Raw genomic sequence first — 10,000 nt, 5'->3', positions numbered from 1 at the left:
TGTTCTAACAAACAGCAGAACCCAGTGGAACCCTTGAGTTTACTGCTGAAAGATCCTCCAAGTTGACGTGGTCATTTCTGCAGATGGAAAGCTTGACTTGGTATTAGCTGCTGAAAGCTTGACTTGGTATTAGCTGCTGAAAGCTTGACTTGGTCTCTGTGTGTTAGTTGCTGAAAGCTTGACTTGTCTGTGTGTCTGAGCTGCTGAAAGCTTGACTTGGTCTCTGTGTGTCTTTGATGAAAGCTTGACTTGGTCTCTGTGTGTCTGTGATGAAACTTGACTTGGTCTCTGTGTTTCTGTGCTGAAAGCTCTAATTGGTCTCTGTGTATGAGCTGCTGAAAGCTTGACTTGTCTGTGTTTCTGTGCTGAAAGCTTGACTTGGTCTCTGTGTCTGTGCTGAAAGCTTGACCTGTCTCTGTGCTGAAGACAGTTTTACTTTGCCCTGCTAATCAGTTCGTCGTGTGACAGAGAGAAGATTTGTTTACTTTTAGAGTAGAGTAAGTATGTTAGGTAGGGTAAGGGCTGTTTAGGAGTAGAGTGGAGTAAGTATGTAAGGTAGGGCTTTATTTCAAGGAAGGTGTTAAGTCTGTGTTCAGCTTAAGGTAGTGGATTTCATCTTGTGCTCTTGGCCTTAACACACAGCTGTGTGTGTGTAGGTTCATCTCATCCTCCTGGCCTTAACATGCAGCTGTGTGTAGGTTAATTTCATCCTCTTGGCCTTGCAACGCAGCTGTGTGTGTGTGTGTAGGTTCGTCTTATCCTCTTGTCCTTAACACGCAGCTGTGTGTAGGTTCATCTTATCCTCTTGGTCTTAACATGCAGCTGTGTGTGTGTGTGTGTGTGTGTGTGTTTGTGTAGGTTCATCTTATCCTCTTGTTCCTCGTGTTGGTGTTTAAATGACAGTAGATGATAATGACCCACACACAGACACACCACAGTAAAACACACACACACACACCACAGTAACACACACACACACACACACACACACACACACACACACACACACCACAGTAACACACCAGAGCTTATTAGAGTAATGCAAATTGTAATAATAGAGGTAGGCTTATTAAAAGTAGTTATACTCCAGAGGCGTCTCTGATGACCGCCTGCAGAGGCACAGGCAGAAGGAGAAGAGAGGGAGAAGAACAGGAGGAGAGGAGAGGAGGAGGAGGAGGAGGAGGAGGAGGAAGAGGAGGAGGCGGAGAGGAGAGCAAAAGGGAGCGGGATCTTTTGGTGTTTTCCCTCTCTCACTCCCTCTCTCTCATTTTCTCTCCATCTCTCCCTCACCCTCTCTCTCCCTCTCCGTCCCTTTCTCTCCACATCTCTCCCTCTCTCCATTTCTCCCTCACCCTCTCTCACTCCCTTTCTCTCCACATATCTCCCTCTCTCTCCCTTTCTCTCCATCTCTCACTCACCCTCTCTCCCCCTCTCCCTCCCTTCCTCTTTCCCTCTCCACATCTCTCCCTCTCTCTTTCAGCTTTCTCCAGCCTAAGTCCTCAGACACATAAACTCTCTCCAGCTCGTGATCTGCAGAAAGGGGTCAACTTCAGTTAAGCTCCTCCAGTCCTTTACATAATTTCATTACACATTATTAACACTTATGTGGTGTGTGTGTGTGTGTGTGTGTGTGTGTGTGTGTGTGTGTGTGTTTGTCTGTGTGCGTGGACCTCCTCAGGTGCCAGCCCATGTCTTGTCTGTGTATGTGCGTCTGTGTGTGTGTGTGTGTGTGAAAAGAGAGGCCAGATAGATTTCACAAACATCCTGTAATAGAGATTCCAATCCCATCTCACTGTCCACTCTTCAATAATCAGCCCTATCTACTGCAGGCTGTCTGTCTCTCTGTCTGTCTGTCTGTCTGACTGTCTGTCTGCCTGCCCGTCTGTCTGTCTGCCTGCCTGTCCGTGTTCCCCGGTACACGGCTGAGTGCTTTACAGGCTGTGCCGTGTGTTTGATGACATTTGATGGATGGACCTCAGGGCTCAAAAACAGAGACGTACATAGAAGGTAGCCGTTAGCACAGGACAGAATCAGCTATCCTGTCAGGGATAGATATGATTCATGGAGTGGTTAGCCGTTAGCACAGGACAGAATCACTTATCCTGTCAGAGACAGGTCTGTGCTGTTGAGGGCTAGCAGTAAGCCATTAGCACAGGACAGATCTGTGCTGTTGAGGGCTAGCAGGTAGCTATTAGCACAGGACAGATCTGTGCTGTTGAGGGCTAGCAGGTAGCCCTTAGCACAGGACAGATATGTGCTGTTGAGGCCTAGCAGGTAGCCGTTAGCACAAGACAGAATCACCTATCCTGTCAGGGACAGATCTGTGCTGTTGAGGGCTAGCAGGTAGCCTTTGAACAGGACACAATCACCTATCCTGTCAGGGACAGATCTGTGCTGTTGAAAGCTAACAGGAAGCCGTTAACACAGGAGAGAATCAACTGATCTGACAGATCTGTGCATGAGGGAGCTGTGAAGACAAGAACCCTAACCCTAAGAGAGCCACAGAATGAATCAACAGGCAGCAGCCTCTTAGGCAGCAGAGATATGTGTTCACATGGGGAACATTAAGAAAGAATGAACAATGATCGGTAGACGCTTTACATTAATTGTCCTCTGGTGCGGTTATGTGTGTGAGACGGTTTATAACAACCCTAAGGTGTGTTAGTGTGTGTGTGTGTGTGTGTGTGTGTGTGTGTGTGTGTGTGTGAGAGAGAGAGAGAGAGACTGTTTATATTAACACTAGGGTTTGTGTGTGTGTGTGTGAGGCGATGTTGGAGAAAGCAGCAAGAGGAAGGGAGATTTTTACACATGAAACTCATAAACACACACTGCCTCCAAAACAAACAAACAAACACACACTGCCTGAATGACACACACACACACACACAAGTCCCTGAGAGAGAGTGCTGGGGAGACTAGCAGAGAGCCGTCATCATAACTAAGCGTATCCAACCAGCTCTTGCCTCATTCACATTATCATTCTCACAACTACAAAAAAAACACAAATAAGCTACATCAACACCTTTGGCAAATGGCATGTTCACAGCCAGTATAGACTAACTTAAGATAAATACTTTCAAATATCACTTGCTCACAAGTCATAAGTACAATGCAGACACTGGCGAACTTACACACAGATATGTTACATACGAGGGAATGTTATCTGTAAACAAAGCTGCATAGGCTACTAGCTTACACCTACTGCTAGGGTTGCCATAACAACACGTATGTCTCAAGCCTACTGCTAGGGTTGCCATAACAACACGTATGTCTAAAGCCTACTGCTAGAGTTGCCACTGTCAATGTGGAGAACTGTCTGACTACTGAAGCACGACTCCACAGAGAGAGAACGTTTAGCGCTACGGAGAAGAGCGTAGCGAATCATGTCATTACTTACCGCATCCGACTACCTGTTATCTCATTATCACAAAAACACACAAATAAGCTTCATCAATGGAGCTGCACTGGGTTGAAGAGCTAGGTAGCTCACTATGCTAGCTGGAGCTGCACTGGGTTGAAGAGCTAGGTTAAAGCTCATTATGCCAACTGTTTCGGGTTGAAGAGCTAGGTTATAGCTCATTATGCTTACTGCATTGTGTTGAAGAGCTCGGGTATAGCTCATTATGCTAACTGCATTGGGTTGAAGAGCTAGGTTAATGCTCACTATGCTAACTGCACTGGGTTGAAGAGCTAGGTTATAGCTCATTATGCTAACTGCATTGGGTTGAAGAGCTAGGTTATAGCTCATTATGCTAACTGCATTGGGTTGAAGAGCTAGGTTAATGCTCACTATGCTAACTGCACTGGGTTGAAGAGCTAGGTTATAGCTCATTATGCTAACAGCCACACCACCATTTACAAACCAACAACGGCCTGGCTTCCTGTCCCTGTGGTGGGAGCTTCAAGCTTGGATTTTGGATCCCTTTTGTCCTAATTTTTTGTTGTTGCTGTAGGAATAATTTTAAAGTTGGTGAACATGGATTCATTTATGGGGGGGGCTTCTGGCTCGGTCAGTCGGCTGTCGGCCAGACTGAGAGGAGGGGGCATGCTGGGTTACTGTGCACCTACCGTAACACACATATCGGACGCTGTGGGTGTGAGTGTGTGTGAGTGTGTGTGTATGTGTGTGTGTGAGTGGGTGTGAGTGGGTGTGAGTGTGTGTGTATGAGTGGGTGTGTGTGAGTGCGTGTGAGTGGGTGTGAGTGTGTATGTGTTTGTCAAGCATGGAGGCCTTTCAGAGACGATAGCCTCATTGAGCCTCTGGTCTCCTTCTAACACCAATAACATTTTCTAGTATATAATATATTTATATTTTGAAGGAGTCCCAAGACGATATTATGCTTTATGCTGCATCAGTATCTCCCTGCCCACACCCACATTCTTAAGCAGTCTCATGCCGAAGGCCTTTGCACTGTGACCCACGGGACTGCAGGCCTCTACTGCAGACCTGTCACTGATTGTTGAATCCCACTCTGCCATCTTGTGGCAAATGTTTACATTACAAGCCTTTTGCAAAACGTTCTCATGTAATAAAAACATGAAGTATATTTTATACACATCTTGTTTAAATTGGTTTAGAAATATGCGCTGGCCTTCCGGGGTTCCTTCCCAGAGAAAATCCTTCTTCTGGAACAGCAAATACGGATTCAGTGTGAATTACAACCATGATTTGTGTTCTGATCCAGCACAACCCAGTAGAAACAGCTCCATATAAACTGCCATCATGTGCATGTGTGTGGTTTGTGTGTGTGTGTGTGTGTGTGTACTATGTGCGGCGTGTGTAGTTTATCACTGATGTGTATTGTGATGTGTGTGTCCCCAAGGGTTCCGATAGTGATATCTGCCCCTCTAACCCTGGCTCCTCAGTGTGTCTGTGTTTGCTCTACTGTGTGTGTGTGTGTTTGTTCTTGTGTGTGTGTTTGTGTGTGTGTGTGTGTGTGTGTGTGTGTGTGTGTGTGTGTGTGTGTGTGTGTGTGTGTGTGTGTGTGTGTCTCGCTAAATTCACACTAGGGTGGGAATGGGCCGCCATCTTCCCAGCAGTAAAACCCCCTAAAGTCCTTACACACAGCCACTCACACACACCACAAACACAACCTAAACTTACACACACTAACACGCACACACCACCACGCCAATGATGCTGTGTGTGTATGTGTGAGTTACAAATAAACCTTTCAGTAGAGATGGCAATCGGCACAGCATCAGATGGCATCAGCTCACACCACTGATGGAGGGCACCACACCTCTGATCAGTGATCACACACACTCACACATCACATTACACACACACACACACACACACACACACACACACACACGCACGCCAGGTCTGATGAAGAGTGATCAGCCTAGTAACACGGCACCACAACTCTACCCTCACCACGATGCAGGGAATATTTAAGACATTTGTCAGGTTTTTAATGCCACACAAGACAGCCTGGAACACACACGTGCATATATGGAGGCGACACAGGACACACACACAGGTAGGCCTGAGGTTGCAGTGAATTTATTTTCTGCATTTTCCCATCCTGGACCGTCCTTTCTCAAGGACACCGCAGGACCAGTGGGCAGCTTATAGCACCCGGGTCAGGGATGTACACGTGTCTATCTTTGGTCAGGGATGGACATGTTATTTTGCATGTTTTTTCTGTTGGGGTTCTTAGTGGAAGAAACCCTTGTGAACACGGGGAGAACATGCAAACTCCAATCAGAAAGGCCTGGGAGAAAACCCACCTGAGCACTGAAGGTCTGGGGAGGATCTGCCCCCCAGAGCCAACAGCGCCCAATGTGGGAATCAAACCCATGGCCTTCTTGCATGCAAAACACACACACACACACCAGTCCTACTGAGATGAGATATGCCCCTAACACTTGCACAATTTCTAAATGTACGGTTTTACTCTTCTCTCTCTCCATCTCCCTGTCCCTACCTTCCCACCTCTCTCTCTCTCTCTCTCTCTCTCTCCATCTCTCTTCCCACCTCTCTCTCTCCATCTCTCTTCCCACCTCTCTCTCTCTCTCTACCTCTCTCTCTCCATCTCTCTTCCCACCTCTCTCTCCATCTCTCTTCAAACCTCACTCTCTCTCTCCCCACCTCTCTCTCCATCTCTCTTCAAACCTCACTCTCTCTCCCCACCTCTCTCTCCATCTCTCTTCAAACCTCACTCTCTCTCTCTCCCCACCTCTCTCTCCATCTCTCTTCAAACCTCACTCTCTCTCTCTCTCCCCACCTCTCTCTCCATCTCTCTTCAAACCTCACTCTCTCTCTCTCCCCCCACCTCTCTCTCCATCTCTCTTCCCACCTCTCTCTCTCTCTCTCTCCATCTCTCTTCATCCTTCTTCCCACCTCTCTCTCCATTTCTCTTCAAACCTCACTCCCTCTCTCTATCTCCCCCCCCTCTCTCTCTCTATCTCCCCACCCCTCTCTCTCTATCTCCCCACCCCCTCTCTCTCTCCCTCTCTCCACACCTCTCTCTCTCTCTCTCTCAGGTGTGTCGGGAGAGAAAGAGCGTGCTGGCATCAGTCATGAAGCGTTCCTGCTCATGGCCAACTCCCAGAGTGACATGGACGACTGGGTGCGTGCCATCAGACGAGTCATATGGGCACCCTTCGGAGGAGGTGAGGCACGGGCACACAGACACACACACACACACACACACACACACACACACACACACACACACACACACACACACACACACACACACACACACACACACACACACACACACACACACACACACTGTGCCATCAGACGAGTCATATGGGCACCCTTCGGAGGAGGTGAGGCACGGGCACACAGACACACACACACACACACACACACACACACACACACACACACACACACACACACACATACACACACACACACACACACACACACACACACTGTGCCATCAGACGAGTCATATGGGCACCCTTCGGAGGAGGTGAGGCACGGGCACACAGACACACACACACACACACACACACACACACACACACACACACACACACACACACACACACACACACACACACACACACATACACACACACACACACACACACACACACACTGTGCCATCAGACGAGTCATATGGGCACCCTTCGGAGGAGGTGAGGCACGGGCACACAGACACACACACACACACACACACACACACACACACACACACACACACACACACACACACACACACATACACACACACACACACACACACACACACACACACTGTGCCATCAGACGAGTCATATGGGCACCCTTCGGAGGAGGTGAGGCACGGGCACACAGACACACACACACACACACACACACACACACACACACACACACACACACTGTGCCATCAGACGGGTCATATGGGCACCCTTCGGAGGAGGTGAGGCACGGGCACACAGACACACACACACACACACACACACACACACACACACACACACACACACACACACACACACACACACACTGTGCCATCAGACGGGTCATATGGGCACCCTTCGGAGGAGGTGAGGCACGGGCACACAGACAGACAGACACACACACACACACACACACACACACACACACACACACACACACACACACACACACACACACACACACACACACACACACTGTGCCATCAGACGGGTCATATGGGCACCCTTTGGAGGAGGTGAGGCACTGGCAAACCCACACACACACACACACACACACACACACACACACAAACACACACACACACACACACACACACACACACTGTGCCATCAGACGAGTCATATGGGCACCCTTCAGAGGAGGTGAGGCATGGGCGCACACAAACACACACACACACACACACTGTGCCATGAGACAAGTCATATGGGCACCCTTTGGAGAAGGTAAGGCACGGGCACACACACACACACACACACACACTGTGACTCACACTCATTTCACTCACACACTCACACACACAGTGCAAGTCAGGCCACAATGGCCACAGAAGAATAGACATATCAGTCATACATAAAAACTAGCTCGGTTGTGAAAAAGTGCCCAACCTTAATTACTTTCAATAGCAATCACTAAATAAATATACAGCGTTTACCATCATTCTATTCTAACTTCTGGTATTAATCTTTGAGGTGAGGATGGTCTGTTCTCTTGAGGGCGCTGTTCCCCGGTGGCATAAAGGCCAACACACACACACACACACACACACACACACACACACACACACACACACACACACATACACACACCCAGCGACGTCAAATATGACGGGGACGCGAGCAAAAATACCTCTGGCCTCGCGTGGCTGCGCGGCTGGACATGCGGGCATTAAATTACACCGGACGGGAGTGCGCTATTTCTGGGAAGCCCGTGAAATGTAAAGCAAGCTTCGCCACAAACGCGCTCTGCCTTTGCCCCGGCCGAACATGAAACGCGACCCGAGCACGCTATTGTGCGCACGAGAGATGGCCAGGGGCCCTGAAAGCGGACAGCCACAAACTCCGAGTCTCAGTCCCGGGTTACCCATAACGAATGAAGACAGTTGAAGAGAATTCAATACGAAGGAGAGAGAATCATGCTCTTAAGAAGATTAACGGTTGTACTGTAGAGGCCCAAACTATCATCTTATCCTGACATTTATGTTTTAAAACTCACTTTTCTTTCTATTTCTTTTACCAAGTGTTCCTTAAATCCTCAGATTCTCCAGGGAGAAAGTGTGGATCGCCGGGTGTGAAAAGTGTGGATTGCCGGGCTATAGGGCGTCTGTCGCCTGGGTTATTTACTGAGCGCACGGAGTCAAACAGAGAACGGTATTCCGTTACCATGGCGGCCTCGCCTTTACCATGCAGACAGACATGCTTCCGCGTTCTCAGACTCTGAGGCGGGAATAGCATCGTGGCCAAGTTTAACTGTCCTGTCAGTCTCACTAACTACTAGCGTACAACACACACACATACTCAAACACACACACACACAGTCCGGGGCTGTTGTGTTTTCCTGCTCTTGTCCTCCGTACTCTAAAACTGCTGTTTTCTCTCAGTCTATGGACTCTACAATGCGCTGTTATAACCATCACGGCGGTACAAGTTCTGACACCTTGGTGTCTTTGCACGCGTGCTCGCGGGTGCAGTGGAAACGAGCGGCGACATCTCCTGTGATTGAGAGACGGACTAAACTGCTCCGATATGGACCCGACATCCACGCTCTGCTGCTGTGTCACTCGTGCTCACGGAAGTATGACCGAGTCTGGTCCCCCTTGTCGCTCACCTGCGAATGCTGCGGTCAGGATTTAAAACATCAACACAGTTGGCAGAGAGGTGCGCGGAACACAGCACACATACCTGTAGCCGCCGCAGGCGAGAGTGTTCACGCTATCTTCCGTGGTGCTGAAGTCAAACTGTGGATGCTGCTTGAGGAAGCTGTAGTCAATAGTCATTACACGCAAAGCACCTTCTGTTGTTTATTTAATATATTACAGTTGTATGTACAGATACAGTAATTATGTATCTAACTGGCCAATACATGAAAATATTCCAGGTGTTAGAAACACTTGACCAGCAATAAATGCTGTCTTGTCGAAATGCGAGGATCTCCTTTGTGATTCCTCTTTGAAATCCTTGATGTTTAACCTGATACAATCTTTCTAGTTTTCTTTCTTTGTGATATTCTACACCTTAAGCACAACACAACCCTGGTGTACAAGCTGCCTGTATCCCTTCAAACTTGCTTCACAGCAAACCAGGTGTAGGTGCAGCAGTCAATGTGTAGAACTACGTGCACAAGTCCATGTGGGTGTGTGTGTCTGTGTGTGTGTATGAGTGTGTGAGTGTGTGTTTGTGTGTGTGTGTGTGTGTGTATGAGTGTGTGTGAGTTGGTGTGAGTGGGTGTGAGTGTGTGTGAGTGTGTGCTTATGCGCGCTGTGTGTGTGTGTCCCTGCAGGGATCTTCGGCCAGCGCCTGGAGGACACGGTGCAGTACGAGCGCAAGTTGGGGCCTCGTCTGGCGCCCCTGCTGGTGGAGCAGTGCGTGTGCT

The 10,000-nt window shown here is 48.6% G+C and overlaps 1 protein-coding gene across 1 annotated transcript in view; it reads left to right on the top strand.

Moving 5' to 3' along the window:
- Positions 1–10,000, top strand: part of arhgap22b (Rho GTPase activating protein 22b) — a gene marked incomplete at its 5' end in the record, with an annotated part of 29,442 nt that overhangs the window by 14,891 nt on the left and 4,551 nt on the right. Inside the window, 2 exons of the mRNA XM_080840805.1 lie at positions 6,493–6,621; positions 9,908–10,000. The exon at positions 9,908–10,000 is cut by the window's right edge and continues 115 nt beyond it. Of these exons, the coding sequence (XP_080696931.1) occupies positions 6,493–6,621; positions 9,908–10,000 (222 nt within the window). The remainder of the gene's footprint in view (positions 1–6,492; positions 6,622–9,907) is intronic.

Source organism: Sprattus sprattus, assembly GCF_963457725.1.
Source record: "Sprattus sprattus genome assembly, chromosome: 6".
In the NCBI taxonomy this organism is placed as follows: domain Eukaryota; kingdom Metazoa; phylum Chordata; class Actinopteri; order Clupeiformes; family Clupeidae; genus Sprattus; species Sprattus sprattus.
This window is presented reverse-complemented; position numbering and strand designations above follow the sequence as displayed.